The sequence below is a fragment of the Aquarana catesbeiana genome, linkage group LG13 (genome assembly GCF_042186555.1).
Source record: "Aquarana catesbeiana isolate 2022-GZ linkage group LG13, ASM4218655v1, whole genome shotgun sequence".
NCBI classification, from domain to species: Eukaryota; Metazoa; Chordata; class Amphibia; order Anura; family Ranidae; genus Aquarana; species Aquarana catesbeiana.
Window position 1 is genome coordinate 205,501,707 of NC_133336.1, and position 20,546 is coordinate 205,522,252.

The 20,546-nt window shown below is 39.8% G+C and overlaps 1 protein-coding gene across 1 annotated transcript in view; it reads right to left on the reverse strand.

Annotated features, from left to right (window-relative positions):
• Window positions 1-7,862: 7,862 nt before the first annotated feature.
• The window catches only part of LOC141117755 (NACHT, LRR and PYD domains-containing protein 3-like), a 646,257-nt gene continuing 633,573 nt past the window's right edge, over window positions 7,863-20,546 (reverse strand). Inside the window, exon 14 of the mRNA XM_073610770.1 lies at window positions 7,863-7,999. Within this exon, the coding sequence (XP_073466871.1) occupies window positions 7,909-7,999 (91 nt within the window). The 3' untranslated portion in view covers window positions 7,863-7,908. The remainder of the gene's footprint in view (window positions 8,000-20,546) is intronic.

The window sequence follows — 20,546 nt, forward strand, 5'->3', positions numbered from 1 at the left end:
CTATGGGCATTTTCTCCTCCTGCTGGCAGAGCTCAGATACAATGGGGACAATTTGGAGAGCTTTAACCTCATGATCCATGTTGTGTTTTTATATCTGTCAATGGTAGCCACCATGTGAGTATTTTCAGATAAAAATGTCATTTTGATGTTATGTTTGCTATTTGTCATGCCTGCTTTTACTTTCTATATACCATATTTTTTCTGATACTCTGTTATTATATTACCAGATGTCACAGCTTTCTCTGACCATCCCCCGAAGATGGAATTTAAATGTATATTCCGAAACATGTTAGGATGTCTTTTGTGGTTATGGCCTCTTACTGTGAGATTAACCATGTTTCATAGAATTCAGCTGTATATTATCCATATATGATTACCATTCATGTATAGTAAATGTAATATTCTCGTCTATTGTTAGACAATTTTTATCAATAAAATTTGTACTTTTTATTAGACTTCTTTACGCTTCTTTCTTGTTTCCAACCTATGCCTATAAAGTCTCAGGGGGCATCTCCTTTGTTTTTTTTGTTAGTCCTTCCCTGGTTCAACCCCTCTGTTTTTTTTGGAACAAGGCACAGTTCTCTGGCTCGATGAGAAACTCTGGTTGCCAGGCACAACGGCCGGCAGTTTAACCATGGGCAGATATCCCGGACGAAACCCCCATATGTAGCGCTACCCCCGCAGGAGCCTCTGATGAATAAAGGTATCTCCCACCCTGCACGGCCTGACACACAGAATCTTCCACACACACTGGAGACAAGAATCAGTCCTTGCAGCTTGGTTTTTGTATTTTATTAGAGGTATTGAACTTGGATAGGGTTGAGGGTATTTATGGGATGCCCACTTGATCAAGGTAGTAGCAAAACTCTTCAGGGACACAACTATATACAGCCTGTACACACTCTTCTACCTCCAGCACATGCTTGTAGAACTACAACTCCTAGGACCAGCTGACACTGTTTGGATGATCTAAAAAAGGCTCAGTTAGATCTGTAGCAACCCCCCTTTTACGGGCAGGGACCAAGGGCCTCTCTAGTAGTGTAGTAAAATGTCCTAGTGCCCAGCTGTCCTCCTCCTCCTGTGGCTACTGATCCCAGTATCACCTCTTCAGGAGCTGCCAGCCCACCTGGCTGCAGCTACCCCTCCCACTTGCCCTCCTGACTAAGACTTTACAGTCTTCCCAGACTGACTCTGCATCTATCCCAGACTTCTCTCACTCAGTCCTCTCATGGAATGCTTCTCAGTCCTCTTGGCTGCAACACTCACAAGCCCATTTGGCTGTCTTCTTTCCTGGAGATTTGCCTGGCAGTGTTCTTCTGCTGTCTTCCACTTGCTCCTGTGCCTCTGGACAGGATACCCTAATGCACCGTAAAGAAGGTTCCTTCTGCGCCCAAGACCAAGGTCACCCCCCAGACTGGGGGGCACCCCTCCTGGGCCACCGACAGCCTAACATTTCTTCTCCATCTTCCACTCAAACTCCACACTGCCCCAGCTGATCTGACCCAGAGTATTTGAGGGGGCCTTCCCGCTGCCAACCCATCTGTTGGGGATTGGTCAGGGCCCTTATGAATACTTCAAACAGCTCCTCCCCTCCCATTCTTCTAGAATCTTCCACCAGTTTCTAGAAATAGGGGAAGGTCTTAAAGATGTTGCCTGCGAGTCATACCAGCCTCCCTGAGTCACTCACCTGACCCAGATTAACCAAAACACAAGCTTGGCTATCAGCCAAACCTGCCAATTTACCTGCACTTAAAGTTTTACTAAACCCAGCAATATAAAAACAAATCATCCACCCCCCCCACAATGCACACAGCTTCTAAATCTTCTTTTTATATCCAAATACTGCCGTTATATACCTTTTTTTTCCTTTTTCTTCTGTATATCATGGTAAACTGCAGGGTCCCAGCGATACTAGAGTGTTCATGTAGGAGAAGATTCCACTCTCCTCTGACCAAACTTCCTCTGTATCAGTATACCCTCACCTGCGATCTAGCCAGCGCTGATTGCCACTGTGCCAATGACATGCTCAGTGCTAAAAAAAAATATATATTTTCAGCATAAAAGACACAACTGAACATGTGCAGGTTGGCCAATGCCTATGTGTTAGCTGGCCTTCCCAAGATAGACAATGAAAGAAGGGGAGGATATTTGAACACATGATAAAACAGACTTTTAACAGTGCAGAGAATTAACCCCTAAAGTTCCACAGTGAGTATAACAAGCATGCTATTCTGCATATACAGACAGGTTTTACTGTTGTGGTTTTAGTAAAAAACCTATTCTACTTCTAGCACACTAGGGGGTGCTACACTAGCATTGCCTCGCTAGTATACTGTATATATTTGACAGGATATCATCTACGACAACTCTACAAGACCCATGGTCCTACCTAAGGGTGGTGATCATCTCCCCTTTTCTCTGGTTTTATTCACTGGAGATCCGAGTATCCTCATTGTTGCTTCACACTTGGCTTGCTCTCTCTTGAGCTTTAATTTGTGAGAGGTTACGCAGTGATCCTTCTACCATACCTATCTAATTATTCTACTAAGCTACCTATAGCTTTTTACGTCTGTAAGAAATGAGATGTTGTTATGATCCTCCTGAATGTACCCCCACGCCAACCTTATTTCTTTAACCACCTCAATACAGAGCACACCCCCTTCCTGCCCAGGCCATTTTTTAGCTTTGAATGACAATTGCGCGGCCATGCCATACTGTAACCATGTCAAATTGTTATCATTTTCTTCACACAAATAGAGCTTTCTTTTGGTGGTATTTAATCAATCCAGGGTTTTTTTATTGTTTCCTAAAAAAAGGTCAAAAATTAAAAAAAATTATATTAGTAAATTTTGTAAATAAGCAATTTTTCTCCTTTACTAATGGGCGCTGATGAGGCAGCACTGATAGGCTGCACTGATGGGCACTGGTGAGGTGGCACTTATGGGCACTGATAATATGTGGCACTGATAGGCAGCACTGATGGGTGGCACTGGAAGGCACAGATAGGTGGCATGGGTGGGCACAGATAGGTGGCACTGGTGGGCACAGATAGGCAGCACTGGTAGTCATGGATAGGCGGCACTGATGGGCAGCAGTGATGGGCATTGATGGGCAGCACTGATAGCCAGCACTGACTGGCATCACTAATGGCCACTGATTGCTGGCACTTGTGGGCACTGATTGCTGGCACTTGTGGGCACAGATTTGTGGCAATTGTGGGCACTGGTTGGCACTGAATGCTGGCAGTGGTGGGTAATAATTTCTGGCACTGGTGGGCACTAATTGTAATCAGGGCACTGATGATCAGTGCCCTGATTTCATACCTAGCTGTCCCCTGTGTGGAGATGCCACTGATCGGCTCTCCTCTCCTCACACTCTGGCAGTGTGAGGCGAGGAGTACCGATTACCAGCCTCTCCGTGTTTGCATGTGGCCAGCTGTTATTGGACCCAGCTGATCACATGGTTAAAGAGCTGTGGCTCTTTACAAAGTTTGGGGTTGTGCCGTGGCCTAGCAACATGGTGCAGCCGTGATCGCCACGCTGCATGCCCCCTGGGGCACGTGAGAGCGGTCGTTTTGGGAGGACATCATATGACATCCACCCAGAATGAGAGTCGCACCGCCCAGCCGTCATTTGATGGTGGGTGGGCGGGCAGCAAGTGATTAAGGGGTACGTCCCTCTCAATGCATTATGGTAGATCCTGTCTTATCCTCTCAATCGATGGCAATTTTCTCTTTTGCTCCTTACCTATGTATACTTATTCTATTCTTCAATAAAATGTTTGAACAAGAGAAAATATATGAAAGCTTCACCAAAATTCTAATTAGCCACTCAACTGGTAAGAATTAGTAAGGCCCCTTTCACGCGATCAGAACGATCGGATCCACCTGTCCATTTTTCGGGCCACTCATTGACTTCTATGGTGAGACGGATGTCAGTGGATCTGTGTCTGCTGACTAGGGATGAGCCGAACACCCCCCGTTTGGTTCGCACCAGAACATGTGAACAGGAAAAAAGTTTGTGTGAACACCGTTAAAGTCTATGGGATACGAACATGAATAATCAAAAGTGCTAATTTTAAAGGCTTATAGGCAAGTTATTGTCATAAACAGTGTTTGGGGACCTGGGTCCTGCCCCAGGGGACATGGATCAATGCAAAAAAAGTTTTAAAAACGGCCGTTTTTTCAGGAGCAGTGATTTTAATGATGCTTAAAGTCAAACAATAAAAGTGTAATATCCCTTCAAATTTCGTAGCTGGGGGGTGTCTATAGTATGCCTGTAAAGGGGCGCATGTTTCCCGTGTTTAGAACAGTCTGACAGCAAAATGACATTTCGAAGGAAAAAACCCATTTAAAACTACTCGCGGTTATTGCATTGCCGACAATACACATAGAAGTTCATCGATAAAAATGGCATGGGAATTCCCCAAAGGGGAACCCCGAACCCAAAAAAAAATGATGTGGGAGTCCCACTAAATTCCATACCAGACCCTTCAGGTCTGGTATGGATTTTAAGGGGAACCCCGTGCCAAAAAAACCCCAAAAAATGGCATGGGGTCCCCCCAAAAATCCATACCAGACCCTTATCCGAGCATGCAACCTGGCAGGCCGCAGGAAAAGAGGGGGGACGAGAGTGCGCTCCCCCTCCTGAACCGTACCAGGCCACATGTCCTCAACATTGGGAGGGTGCTTTGGGGTAGCGCCAACCCTGGCCTGTGGTTGTGGGGGTCTGCGGGCGGGGGGCTTATCGGAATCTGGAAGCCCCCTTTAACAAGGGGACCCCCAGATCCCGGCCCCCCTGTGTGAAATGGTAAGGGGGTACTTACCCCTACCATTTCACTAAAAAACTGTCAAAAATGTTAAAAATAAAAAGAGACAGTTTTTGACAATTCCTTTATTTAAATGCTTCTTCTTTCTTCTATCTTCCTTCATCTTCTTCTTCTGGTTCTTCTGGCTCTTCTGGTTCTTCCTCTGGCGTTCTCGTCCAGCATCTCCTCCGTGGCGTCTTCTACCTTCTTCTCCTCGGGCCGCTCCGCACCCATGGCATGGGGGGAGGCTCCCGCTCTTCTCTTCTTCTTTTCTTCTCTTCTTCTCTTCTTCTCTTCTTCATTTTCTTCTCCGGGCCGCTCCGCACCCATGCTGGCATGGAGGGAGGCTCCCGCTGTGTGGCGGTGTCTCCTCGTCTGATGGTTCTTAAATAACGGGGGGCGGGGCCACCCGGTGACCCCGCCCCCTCTGACGCACGGTGACTTGACGGGACTTCCCTGTGATGTCACGGGGAAAGCCACAGGGAAGTCCCATCATGTCCCGTGCGTCAGAGGGGGGCGGGGTCACCGGGTGGCCCCGCCCCCCGTTATTTAAGAACCGTCAGAGGAGGAAACGCCGTCACACAGCGGGAGCCTCCCTCCATGCCAGCATGGATGCGGAGCGGCCCGGAGAAGAAAATGAAGAAGAGAAGAAGAGAGGAAGGAAGAAGAGAAGAAGAAGAAGATGAAGAGCGGGAGCCTCCCCCCATGCCATGGGTGCGGAGCGGCCCGAGGAGAAGAAGATAGAAGACGCCGCGGAGGAGATGCTGGAGAACGCCGGAGGAAGAACCAGAAGAACCAGAAGATGAAGGAAGATAGAAGAAAGAAGAAGCATTTAAATAAAGGAATTGTCAAAAACTGTCTCTTGTCATTTTTAACATTTTTGACGTTTTTTAGTGAAATGGTAGGGGTAAGTACCCCTTACCATTTCACACAGGGGGGGCGGGATCTGGGGGTCCCCTTGTTAAAGGGGGCTTCCAGATTCCGATAAGCCCCCCGCCCGCAGACCCCCACAACCACCGGCCAGGGTTGTGGGGATGAGGCCCTTGTCCTCATCAACATGGGGCAAAGTGTTTTAGGGGGCTACCCCAAAGCACCCTCCCAATGTTGAGGGCATGTGGCCTGGTATGGTTCAGGAGGGGGGGCGCACTCTCGTCCCCCCTCTTTTCCTGCGGCCTGCCAGGTTGCGTGCTCGGATAAGGGTCTCGTATGGATTTTTGGGGGGACCCCACGCCGTTTTTTTTTTTTTTTTGGCGTGGGGTTCCCCTTAAAATCCATACCAGACCTGAAGGGCCTGGTATGGAATTTAGAGGGACTCCCACGTCATTTTTTTTTTTGGTTCGAGGTTCCCCTGTGGGGAATTCCCATGCCGTTTTTATCAATGAACTTCTATGTGTATTGTCGGCAATGCAGTAGCCGCGAGTAGTTTTAAATGGGTTTTTTCCTTTGAAATGTCATTTTGCTGTCAGACTGTTCTAAACACGGGAAACATGCGCCCCTTTACAGGCATACTATAGACACCCCCCAGCTACGAAATTTAACGGGATATTACACTTTTATTGTTTGACTTTAAGCATTATTAAAATCACATGAGTTCGACTCGAACTCAAAGCTCATCCCTACTGCTGACACCCACCTGGCATCCGATCCGACAAGATCTGCTGGAAACAGACGTATAGAGATACGTTCGCCATCCGTCCAGTGGGTTGGATGGGATTGGATGAAAATGGACAGGCGGTCAGTTTTCATCCGATCTCCCCATAGAGGAGAGCGGGACTCTTATAGGTCAGTCACTGCACAGTGAGCGGATCCACCCCGTGTGAAAGGGGCCTAAAAGTTAAAATTTATTACAACTTTATTCCACATTAAATTGCATCAAAACCCCTGAATGTCCCTCTGATCTGATCTGCAGTATATGGTCTGCGCTCCATTAAACGTTCCTAAATAATATCACTGCACTAATAGCTGCTTCTCTATTTTGTATTCCATTAATATATAGAATGTCACTCAGTATTATAGAAAATGAAATCACAATTCCTGCTGTGTATGTAATGATGAAAACATAGACTGATGATATACAGTAATGCCCCGTACACACGATCGGAAATTCTGACCATGTGTAGGCTCCGTCAGACTTTCGCTGGCGGAACTTCTGCCAGCAAAAGATTGAGAGCAGGTTCTCTATTTTTCCGATGGAAAAAGTTCCTATCTGAAGTGCCGATCGTCTGTAGCAATTCCAACACGCAAAATTCCTACGCATGCTCGGAAACAATTTGACGCATGCTCAGAAGCATTGAACTTCATTTTCTCGGCTCGTCGTAGTGTTGTACGTCACCGCGTTCTTGACGGTCGAAAGTTCAGAGAACTTTTGTGTGACCGTGTGTATGCAAGCCAAGCTTGGGAGGAATTCCATCGCAAAAACCCATCCAAGGTTTTTCTGACGAAAATTCAGATCGTGTGTACAGGGCATTAGATTTTCCTAAACTTCCATCCCATCCCCCATTGGGATCCCATCAGCACTCTTCAAGGGTTCCTCTGTCCCCTGATTTGGCCGCTCCCATGTGGGTGACACAGAGTCCGTGTGGAAAGGCCGGCAGTGACACATTGGGGGGAGACTCCATTCAGAAAATAAGGATCCCCCACCATGGGGGAGGGGAGGGGGAGCCGGCTGTGTAAGATAAATAGCAGGATGACAGATAAATGCCGACTGTGTTCCCTGAGTTAGGTTATATATGAAATGTTCAGTTTTTTTCTTCTTCATTACAAAACAGAATCCCCCATCCTGTCCTGGTGTATTAGTTCATCTGTGATGATCCATTCTCCTCTTGGGTCAGGTTTGTTCAGATTTGTATCTCATCCTCATCCAGAGCAATGTCCCCTCCCCCCTCCTCCATTCACAGCAATGTCCCCTTCCCCCCTCCATTCACAGCATTGTCCCCTCCCCCTCCTCCATTCACAGCAATGTCCCCTCCCCCCTCCTCCATTCACAGCAATGTCCCCTCCCCCTCCTCCATTCACAGCAATGTCCCCTCCCCCCTCCATTCGCAGCAATATCCCCTCCCCCCTACTCCATTCACAGCTGTAGCTGAGTCTCTTCCTCCGGGGTCATATCATATAAATCTTAATTTCTGGTCGAAGCTTTTCCAGATTTTCTAGTTCTCTTCTTGATTCCTCTGACAAGGAGTCGTAGCCAATCCTAGAAGAGAGGATATAAAGAGTCATCAGATCTCAGCAGAATTCTCTCACACTATTTCCCAGCATCCTCCAGGATATCTATTAAGCTCACCACACACATTACAATCTGATTGTACAATCTCTGTTTGATCTTCCAACAAGTATGTAGAGTAAGGATCTGTCTGATTGTATGGAGACTGATATGATAGTTTAGGTAGGTCTTCATATTACATCGTTCAGGAAGATATAAAGCTGATTGTATAAAGATTGAATGGTCAGATTGTACTGTGTGTGATGGATCTTACACCATCCTGTCACCTTCCTGTAGGACTTTACCAACTAAGAAGTGACACTGCACAATGGAGGATGATGGGAGATATCAGATTATAGAACAGGAAATATTCCTCCTCATTGGTCATTTGTTCTGTGATGTCCCAAACCCACCAATCACAGTCACACTTCTCTTTCTTTCTCATCCAATGAGGGACACAGCAGTTCAGATAAGTTTGGGTTATACTGCCACCTACAGGAGAATCTGACACTGGCAAATGAAAAAATTGTGGGCCAGGCCAGGATAATCCCTCCTACTCCCAGCATGCCTCAGTTTTTTGCTAGTGTCCTAGGAGGATGGATATCTTTTCTCTACTCTGATGAGAAAAGTTGAAAGCGTTATTAAACCCATAAGCAAACATTTATTATATTGCAGCTCACCAATTCTTAGATGTGATGGCTGTAAAAGATTTCTTTTTTTGGCTTTCTTCTATTTTCATTTGGTGAACCAGCCAGCAGGTCTTTTCAAAAGCACAACATCTCCAGCAGAATGTATCAGTTTACATGGATGAGACAAACCATTTAACACTGGCAGTGGTGATTAATATGATCAGCTTTTATTTATTCATGAAAAACTTTTATCCCCAAAAACTGTTTGTTGTAACTGACTATAAAGTGTAATCTGGAGTTTGGCTTCAATTTGTTAGTGTATCTAAATCTGCTAATACATTTATCACAACCACTCAGCCGACTAAAAATGTTGTGTCTCACTAATACAGGAGATGTCTTACTGGCCAGACCACCCGGAGATAATAGAGGGAAAAAATACGAATGCAGCCATCACATCTAATGATTGGTAAGCTGTGATATGATATTTTTAGCTTTGGGTTTAATACCGCTTTAACTTTTTTGCATCTTTTTTCTTCCATTCAATAAAGATTAAAAAAAAAAAAACTAAAAAACACTGCGCTTACAAAAAAGACCCCTAAAAAAGTTGCAGTTCAAATCTGCAATATGCACAACAATACAAAAAAGAACAACGAAAAAACTGTGCTATACCATGAATAATATATGCATAGAGATGAATAGATGCAAATAAAAAAAATGTGGGAAAACATCAAATATAAATAAATACATTGAGATTATATAGCAAAATACATTAGACAAAAATTCAAAGAATATCTGAAAAATAATAAGTGCATATAAATCAATAGTGCAAAAACCAAAAATTTGTGAAAAACCATAAATAGTGATGATATATTAGTATCATGTGGCAAAGTCCATAGACCAGAAAATCGGAAAATCTTCTAGGGGAATGGAAAGAGTCCCCTGATAGCTCTTCATAGGGATTAGCGTGGAAAGGTAGGCAATTGAAAAACACCCCTCGCAGTGATCCTCCACCTCCTAAAATGCGCGCTTACCGGATAACAAGCTCAACAGGCTCGTAGACAAACCAGAGACTATGCAGCATGGCAGGTGGTAGGCAACCCAGGCACCTATAGGACCTTATACCCAGATATCCAACCAGCAATAGAGCATCCCTCTAGCAGCGTAGCCGCGGGCATGTATAGGTAGGTACCGCAACCCAAATCACAGACATAAGGACAAAGAAAAAGTGGCCATAGTGTAACTCCGATAAAACAATTTAATAGTTTATGGTAGAAAACTTACAGAATAGTAGTTAAAAAAGAGCGAAATCGCCGGCCGAGTGCCCATTCAAGATGAGATGCAATGACGTCAGAACGTCAACCTCCCGACGTAAGTTTTGTCTGTAACTGACGTCGTCTGGGGAATGGGGGACGCTCTGACTCATCGCAAATAAATAGACAAATGAAACCACGCCTCGTTGTGATCTCTCAAAGGCATAGAATGTGCGTGACAAATCCATAAGGAGAATCGGAGCAAGAATTATCCATGCAGCAGGAAGTAACCCTTGGGCTGCAAATGGTAATCATGTCAAATAGGATAAATAAAAAAGAAAAAACTAAAGACTAAAATGGGTATATTAAACCCATAAAGATATTAAACAGACTAAAATTAGTCCAATGGGTGTTCAGCCATTAGATAAAAACCTACATTCCCACATGATATTAGCAACATAAAACATGCTATAAAGCAGTATGGCCCATCTTGTGGGAAAAATTTAAATGAAGACAAAAATAAAATTAAAAATGAAATTAAAATAAAGTTGGATAGGTAAAAATTATAGAAGAAAAATAGAAAACACATACCCAACAGGGGAAAAGCGATTACATAAATAAATGAACGAACAGGGTGGATGGACACATCCACAGTGGCCATACCCACCATTTGTCATTAGGCTAAAACCACAGTGGCGCAAATATCAGAGTGGAGTATGTGCCACACACTACCATGCCATCTTGTGAGTACATGTGGAATTATCACTTCCAGAAAGAGATCTAATAAATTATCTTAAAAAATGAATGGATATCATTTCCTCTTTCTCCCTTTCCTTTCCTTTCCTTTTCCCTTTTCTCCTTCTGTATATAAAAAATACATATATCAAAATATATGTGTGAACATATTAAATAACGCCATTGAGACATCACAACAGGTTCACATAGACATAAGACTGGGCATCAAACTACAATATCAATAGATATAAAGTGTAAAAAATGGCGATATTAGGCATTGTCAATGAAAGCATTCAAATCTGTCTCTACATTCAACCCAAACGGTGTGTAGCGTACTTGCTCCTTCTATCCTTCTATTAGTGTGTCATTCAGGCTTGTGGATCAACCGATCCAGGTAGATGCTTGCGAAAAGGCATATGCGACAGGTTTAACTGGTTCCTTTCTGACAACCATAGGCAACCTAGGAATTTCGGATGTTCAGGAACTTCTGGTGTTCAGGATGTATATGTAGTCACCTTCCCGGCAGATAGATGACCAGAGGGTATAACTTTTACTCAGCAAGCGTGGAAACATGCAAAAGGAGGAAATCCCACATAGTGCTTGAATCCATAAAAACAGGTTTATTGCAAACCAAACAAAATACAAATCCGGACAGCAGCAGCAATGGTTAAAAGTGATCACAAAAAGAATAAAACAGCGTGGTACCGAAGGGCAAATGGCTAAAAGCAACCCGACATGTTTCGGACAAGAGGTCCTTCTACTGGGGCATATAGCCTATTGTCCGGTATCACGCTTAATATATGGGCACAGAAACAATTTCAAACTACGATCAGCTGTGAACACCGCTGTAGAGCGGACCTCACAGCCAATAAAGAGCCAGCAATGTGTGATTGGCCTGTCACCTAATCACATACGGCTTAGGTAACCAATCACAGTTCCCAGTGCCAGGTCACATGACGGCGCCGTGCGGGATGACGTCATCGCGCACTGGCTCTTGTGCTCCAAGCCTCAGTTCCATACCCGGAAGAGGCAGATGAATATACGAGGTGTAGGGCAGAATAACTCCGCCCAAAAACCCGACTGCAACGTCATTGCACAAGTGAGCCAGACGCTCGTAACCCGGCAGCTTCCTGTGTCAACGGAAGTGCCAAAAAAGCTGCAAATGTGCTAGCAAAGCGGGACAGGCTGCAATTGTATTATAAATAAATATTTGAACAAGATAATATTATGGACCATGGCATCAGACTGAAAATTCCCATCAAGGGAAAAGGTATGAAGTGGAAACATAAAAATATCTAAAAATCCCTAAAGAAAAATGTAAATAATATATAGGTATCATCGACAAAAGTATTTAAATTGTATATATGTTATAAACACATAGATGGTGGTATGCTTATTTAAACTGTATATACATTTAAAGTGTATATATGTTATAAACACATAGACGCCGATATACTTATTTAAACTATGCTCAATCTAGATGAACGAGGGAGGGTACCTTAGTGGAACAATAGACATGAATCAGATGTGAAGTAGGGGGCCAAGTCAGCAATGGATTATGATTTGTTGATGAACGCATTTAGGTCCCATTCAACATTCAACCCGTGGGGGAAGTAACTCTTTAGCTGGAATATCCAGAAGGTTTCGAGTTTGGATACCCCTCTAATCCGTGGACCCCCCTCCAATGTGGGACAAACTTGTCAATGATTTGAAACTTGGTGCCCCTCGGGTTCTTGTCATGATGCTCAAGAAAATGGCGGGGGACACTGTGGTTCGTACAACCTAGTTTAATGGCAGTAATATGTTCACTCACCCGGGTGCTAAACGCTCTTATAGTGCGGCCCACGTACTGTCTGTTACATGGACAGGTAATGAGGTACACTATAAAGCGAGTAGCACACGTGGTGAAGTATTTCATATGGTATATAGTGGAAGTAACCGCAGACTGGAATGTTTCAGATTTCTTGCGTCCGCAAAGATTGTGCATACAGACATTGCATCGTTTACAGGGGTAGTAACCCTTAGCTTCTGGAAAAAAGGATACTTTATTAGGCGGTTCAATGACATTGTGTGAAATATGGTCACGCAAAGATGGGGCTCCTCTAAAAGTAACACCTATGTTAGTAGGGAGCACTGGACCTAGAACCGGGTCATTCTTCAGAACTTTCCAATGACGATTCAGGATCTGTTTAATTTGTCTATGTTGGATGGAGAACTGAGTAAACATCGAGCGTGCCTATTGCAAAGGCCAAACAAAAGTCATAACAGCATAAATACAAAGAGAAGGACACTAGAGGGAGCCTTTCCTTTCTGAAGAACTTTACTTATTATAATACAGAAATTATTAAGCATGGCTACATACACAAAAATTCCTGTAAAAAATCTCATTAATCTGATGGCTGTATGAATTTTGTTCAAACGTATTTCAAAGTTCTGTATACTTTTTACCATTTCATTTTGGACTTCACTGAATGAAAATCACACACACTATTAGGAATTTGTTCATTCAAGAAATAAATTGCCATCCTGCTCCTTCAAATCTTCTTGTCACCACAGACATAAACAAATTTCTGTTTGAACCCATGCACACTGGATGATTTTGCTCCTAGGGGTGTCTGGCATTTTTTCCTGCCTTCTAATCTCCCCTCTATGTAATCCTATGTGTCCATTCACACATAAACTGTTATGCCCCATACACACGGTCGGATTTTCCGATGGAAAATGCCCGATCGGAGCGTGTTTTCGGAAATTCAGACCGTGTGTGGGCTCCATCGGACATTTTCCATCGGATTTTCTGACACACAAAGTTTGAGAGCAGGCTATAAAATTTTCCGACAACAAAATTCGATCGCGTCAATTCCGATCGTGTGTGGCCTGTCCTGACGCACAAAGTGCCACGCGTGCTCAGAAGAATTTCCGAGACGGAACAGCTCGGTCTGGTAAAATGTAGAAATTTGAGTTGTTACTGTATTAATAACTATATTTCAATAATTCATATTGATGAGAAAAGTTCCTAGAAAAATCCGTAAAATGTTACAAAAACAATGTCAAAATGTAGAATACAAAAATAGATTATTCTTAAAATGAAGTTTTAATCAGATATGTCTGTGTGTATGTCTTGAGATCTGTGTGTGTGTGTCTGTGTGTCTTTATGGAGAGCTGCAGTGCATCTGTCCCTCTTCCCACAGCCTGTCTGTACTCCTTCAATTAACCCCCACCTTTTCCAAAGAGCCAAAAAGCTTAAAAGACCGGGAAATTTGAATTACTCCAACATTCCTAAGGGTGGGGCTATATGAAGATACCTAAAATAAGAATCATTTAACTTACAATATATACATTTCCTTTAAACATATAAAATCCTACATATCAGTATACATATATTTAAAATGCAGTGTACTTATTAATATCCTAATCAAGAAATATAGTAATGTAAAGAAACAGCCTATATTCTTAACATACTGGAACTTTGTGTCTTTGGAAAAGATTGTAACTTTATCTCTTACGATGGGGGAGGTGAAATGGTCTATACTAAATTGTATCCATATGTGAGATGAATCTCTCCCAAGAAATGCATACTAAGCCTATACCAGCATTAACTTTCATGAGTATAAAAACCTATATATAACTTCACCTTTTCCATACATAGAAGATACCGGTATATATACATTTATATATATATTTATATATATAATTCAATTATCAGAAGAACTCAACCATTCATAAATTCTGATATTCTAACATTTCCCTCTCAAAATGATTGATTTAAACAATCTTATCATTTTAAATCTATATAAATCTGAAACTAACTCTAAATCCATTTATACCTCAAACGCATCACATCCGTATTCATTCATCCTCAAAGATTGTAAGATAATTGATTTAAATATATATTTTCAAATTTGATTCTGTATAAGGAAAAGTGAATTCATAACCCTTCATCTTCGTAAAAAATATTTTCACCCTTATTATTTTCTTTTTCTTTTACCAAATAAATCAATCCCCTTAATTTCATGATTCATAAATGTAACATTGTTGTACAATACTTTGAAATATAGATATCACTTCAGAAATTTGTTTCATATTTTCCCTCCAAATTGTGTTTAACATATATCTATAATCCATAAAACCTTTCTAATAACCTTTTCAAAATTAAACATAAAATATGTTCTTAACTTCAATTTGTTCATATAAGTGAGATGATTTCAAAACTAAATACATATTACAATGTAAAGTTAATCCTATCTTGTTTATGTATCATTCAGAAAAATGTACTCTGTCTTAATTAACAACAGATGTTCCCTCTAACTAGAATGACTCTATTGTAGGGATGTTTAACCCCTTCAACTCTGAAAATACACTATATATGAGTGTAAAAAATGATATGTAAAAAATATCTCATCTTGATATGATAAACATGTCCTGTCACATAAAAATGATATATAAAAACTGGAATATATATCTGATGGATAAATTATTTCATCAGTAGTAAAAAAAAATCAAAAGTCCATTGTTTTTAGAATGTCCTCTCTTATCAGAGGTTCTCGAGAATTTTTTTCTTCTTCTTCCTGCACTCTGTAAAGTTGGAAAAACTTTATTGAACATTAAAATGACAACAATAATTATAACGAATGAATCTTTTCTGTCAATTCTTCTCCCAGAACTGATATTCTTAAACTTCAAGATTTTGTTCCCATCTGGAAGGTCTAGAAATATTAAATTTCTTTCTTTTGGTGACTTACAAGTCAAATCCTAAAAAAGAATGCAGTATCATTATTGAGAATTTAAATACATGCAAAATATACCTTCATTTACTTATTCATTTTACATACCAAAATTCTAATATTTTATTATGACATACAAACCATATTTTAATAATAACATTTCTAATTACCTTACTTTGCTCTATTTTTCTTAAAATGACCTATACTCTAATTTATTATTCTGTGTATTTAAACGACAGGATGCAATTTCTCTTTTTTTAGTCATAATATAAAATCTTGTTTTCATAAACCAAATAAAAGATTTTAAATTACTCCAGAAGATAAAAGCAAATTGTTTATCCATTCACTTCTCCTCTATAATATTTCAGAGTAATGCGTGCTGTACTGTACTTCTAACATTTTCAATTCAGCATTTTCTGTAGAATTTGTGCTGAATAGTATAACCATTCTTTGGGTAACACCTAGAAAGACCTGTTGAACAATTATTAATATTATTGACAAATTCTGTCTCAAAGCATCTCTCAGCACTTGTTCTAACAATCCCATTTATAGGCTTTCTGAATAAATTTAGCTGAGAATGTTCTGTTATCACATCTACCTCTATGGGTTTAGATTTTAAAGTTTTAAAAAATGGGCAATATTTGTCATATAATTCTCCTGAATGAATTCTCTTAAAAAGAATTTTTAATGACAGATCAGGTGTCCGTAATATGATCATCCTAGATCTCACAATCTTTTCTGTTACTTTGACTGCAAAATAAACACTTAAAAATTCCTTCATATTTGTGTCAAAAGTCTTTTCCATATTTGTCAAACCTCTGGAGAAAAAATTATTATTTTCGGTTCACCATCTTTTACCTGAAATAAAATTACTGAGATGGAATTTTCAGATACCTTAGTAGACAATAAAACAGGCATAGATATTCCAATTTCAATTGTATGCAATGAAACAGCATTCTGCAAATCTTTTTTTAGCATTTCAAAAACATCTGTATGGGTTTGAGACCATTGATCAAACACAACATCTTTTTGTTTCAGGAAATCAAATAATGGTTTAACTTTATCATCATATTCCTGTAAAAGCTCTTTGCAAGAATTTACCTCACTCAAAAATTGATATAATGCCTTGTAAGATGTTGGAACTGGAATAGCAGAAATGTTCTAACTTTTTCCTGTGATAACTTTCTCTGTCCATGACTAATTTGCATATGAAGAAAATTAACTTTGTTTTTCATTAACTGAACTGACTCTGTGTTCAATTTCAACCCTGCTGTTTGTAACAGAGTAAATAACTCTGTCAACAGAGTGACATGTTCCTCTGTATTTTGGGTAGACAACAAAATTTTGTCCACATGTTGGAAAATACATTTTGGTCTAGAAAATTTTGATAAAACTTTCTCCAAGCACTCGTGCACTATTCCGTCACTGATTTCCATTTCTGGAATTATTTTGAAGGCATAAGTTTCTTTATTGAAACTGAAGGCAAGTTTATAATGACAGCTGTTTGTTACTGGTACTGAAAAATGACTATTGGAAATTTCCAGTACTGAAAATACTTTGGCCTTGGCATCCATTTGTGACATTAAATTTAAATTAGGAACAATAGGTTTGTTATTTGTAATGCATTTATTCAGTGATCTTAAATCAACTGATAAAGAATACGAATCATCAGCATTCTTGATAGGCCAAATACAATTATTTACCACTGATTGTGCCTTCTTTAATATTCCTTGTTGTAAAAATGATTGTACAATGTCAGAAACTGGACCTATTGATTCTTGTGGCAACTTATTTTGAATTTGGGGTTCAGGGTCTCGTCCCTCAATTTCTATCTCAATATCTTTAAACAAACCTGTATCCATTTTGTTCTGACTCCAAAGACTTTCATGTGCTCTTACTGATTGTTCCAATTCGAGATTGGTTCCTGTGTGTGGCCAATTAAGATCTGAAGAAATGTCAGCGACTGCTGTACAAATACTTCCAACATTATTGTACATGGAAGAATCTATTAACCTAGATTTGGGCCTAGATGAATCTTTCCATATAGTAGAATTACTTAAATCAATAATCCAATCTAATTTACTAATTACATCCATGCCTAAAATATTCTCTGTATTTTGGCAACACCAGATGTCTATTTTAGTTTTTAAAACTCCTGGAATCTCGAAATTCACACCAGAAACTTTAACTGCAACTGTATTTCCTTTTCCATTGAAACCAATTAAATTACATTTTGGAGAATCAATATTCACATGTAATTTGTTTTTAGTTAAACTTAGTTCAGATCCTAAATCTATTAACCATTTAGTATCCTTGCCCTTTAATAAACCATGTACCCATGGCCTTCCACTTTCATCTAATAAAAGTGAAGTCACATATTTTAATGTTGGAGATGACTCAGAACCTTTTTTCCTAAATCCTGATGGTGATGGAAGTAATCCATCCCTCTCATTTTCATCATTGTTTTTCATATTGATTGAACTGTCATTAACAGTCAATGTACTGATCTGTTTGACTTCTGAAGCATAAGGTAAATCAGTCAAACTATTGTTTGAAGAAGAAAGAATATATTGCTCAGAAATATGTTCTGTATTTTCTACTTTCAAAGTTTTCCTTTGTGTAGTATGTAGGGAAGTATTTCCTGTCTGCTCTGAAACATTAGTTCTGCCTGTGACGTGTATCTCACCATCTCTGGGTGTGGCCTTACACGTGGCACACTGAATGCCATTTTGCTTTTCTTTATCTAAACGGCATCTGCATTCATCAGCTTTATTCAGTATTTTTGTTTTAAGCAAAACTTCATGTTCCTGGCCTATAGACCGCATATCTTGTACAAAAGGCTTCTGCATAGAATCTGCAGTAACATTCATAGAGTCTACATTAACATTAATCTCTAAACTCTTGCTTGACTCTGCTTTAAACGTTACATTATTCTGTAACTCAGACAACTGAATATCCTTTATTTGAATTGCACTCTGCAAATCATCTATCCTTTCAGTCAAAATCTGACAATTAGTACATAGACTATTGTCCTTTGTTTCCTCTTTTGTACCAACTACATTGCTTTCAAAAACTCCTGATATCATTGTATCATAAACTTTAATTAACTTAATCAAATTCCTAACCTGTTTGCTGAATTTCTTAAATGTAAATTTTGACTTTTGTATTTTCATATTAGCCTGTAAGCATTCATTGAACATGTAACACCATAATTCATCACCTTTAACAAACTTTGACAGATTTTTAAATTCTAAATCACTCTCACTAGATAATTCATGAATTAAATCCATAACTTACCAATGTAAGACGGCTTTCTTCATGTAACACGCGTTCCCTCTCTTGGCGGGAAATTACGTCATCAAGAAACAGATTTTTCTTGCACGTGCGCAAACGTCTCACCAATTCTGATGTTTCTTTTCCTTCCAAGTTCAATTCAATGATGCCGAAAATTAGCTTTTTCAATTTCTGCTGAAAGCTTGTCTGAATAATCACTGTTTTTGCTGATATTCCCTCTCGACAAGCGGAAGGAGAAATTATTAAAAAAAAATTCGATATTCGGACAAAAAGAATCTGGCAAAGGCTCGCCACTGTAAAAATCGAGTTGTTACTGTATTAATAACTATATTTCAATAATTCATATTGATGAGAAAAGTTCCAAGAAAAATCTGTTAAGTTCTCGTGTAAAACCTCCAAAATTGATTTAATGATCAATTAGCAAAATGTTACAAAAACAATGTCAAAATGTAGAATACAAAAATAGATTATTCTTAAAATGAAGTTTAAATCAGATATGTCTGTGTGTATGTCTTGAGATCTGTGTGTGTGTGTCTGTGTGTCTTTATGGAGAGCTGCAGTGCATCTGTCCCTCACCCCACAGCCTGTCTGTACTCCTTCAATTAACCCCCACCTTTTCCAAAGAGCCAAAAAGCTTAAAAGACCGGGAAATTTGAATTACTCCAACATTCCTAAGGGTGGGGCTATATGAAGATACCTAAAATAAGAATCATTTAACTTACAATATATACATTTCCTTTAAACATATAAAATCCTACATATCAGTATACATATATTTAAAATGCAGTGTACTTATTAATATCCTAATCAAGAAATATAGTAATGTAAAGAAACAGCCTATATTCTTAACATACTGGAACTTTGTGTCTTTGGAAAAGATTGTAACTTTATCTCTTACGATGGGGGAGGTGAAATGGTCTACACTAAATTGTATCCATATGTGAGATGAATCTCTCCCAAGAAATGCATACTAAGCCTATACCAGCATAAACTTTCATGAGTATAAAAACCTATATAACTTCACCTTTCCCATCCATAGAAGATATATATACATTTATATATATATATCTATATCTATATATATAATTCAATTATCATAAGAACTCAACCATTCATAAATTCTGATATTCTAACATAAAATTAGCGTTCGGAATGGATACAGCACTTTCGTCATGCTGCAATGTTAAAAATGGTTTAATACAGCGCACTCTCTTCTTCTTTATAATGTGACAAGAATGAAGTAGTTTTGCTGCTCATATTCACACAAACTTCTTTCTTTACTATTTATCGGGATTCCCTCAATATATTTTGATTTGTCACATCTGACAACATTATTTTTGTGTTGTATTTTTTTTTTTTTTTTAGGCAGATTTTTTTTTTTTGGTTTGTATTTTTTTCAAGGCTGATCTTTGTTTTATTGTATTTTTAGTTTTACTCCAGAATATTTTTATGTGTGTTTTGTGTGTGAAGTTACCACAACACCATTGATATGTTGTTATATTTAATCTGTAGGAGATTGTTTGGTGTTGTTGCCTCTTGTTAATTTCACATTGTACTTTAGAAATGTACCTGAATCGTCACCAACAAACTGCCTTTTTTGAATGAAAACACACATAGGAGAGTATAATAAAAAAAATTCATTTATTAAGGGCTCACAACTAAGAGGGAGGCAACGCTGGAAAAACAGCAGAAATGGGTGAAGCCTTGGACCCCCAGGGCACACATCAACTATTTTCCAGCAAAATTGGTGGCCTGAGGAGCCCTTATCTAAGGGAGTGCAGTCTGGTCCAGAAGTCCCCAGAGACCTGGAAAGCAGCAGATGACATCTGTGTCCCCAGGCTGTGGTAATACAAGAGACTGCATCTTTGGCCAGACCAGACTGAACCCAGGGTCATCACTCTCTGGTCTT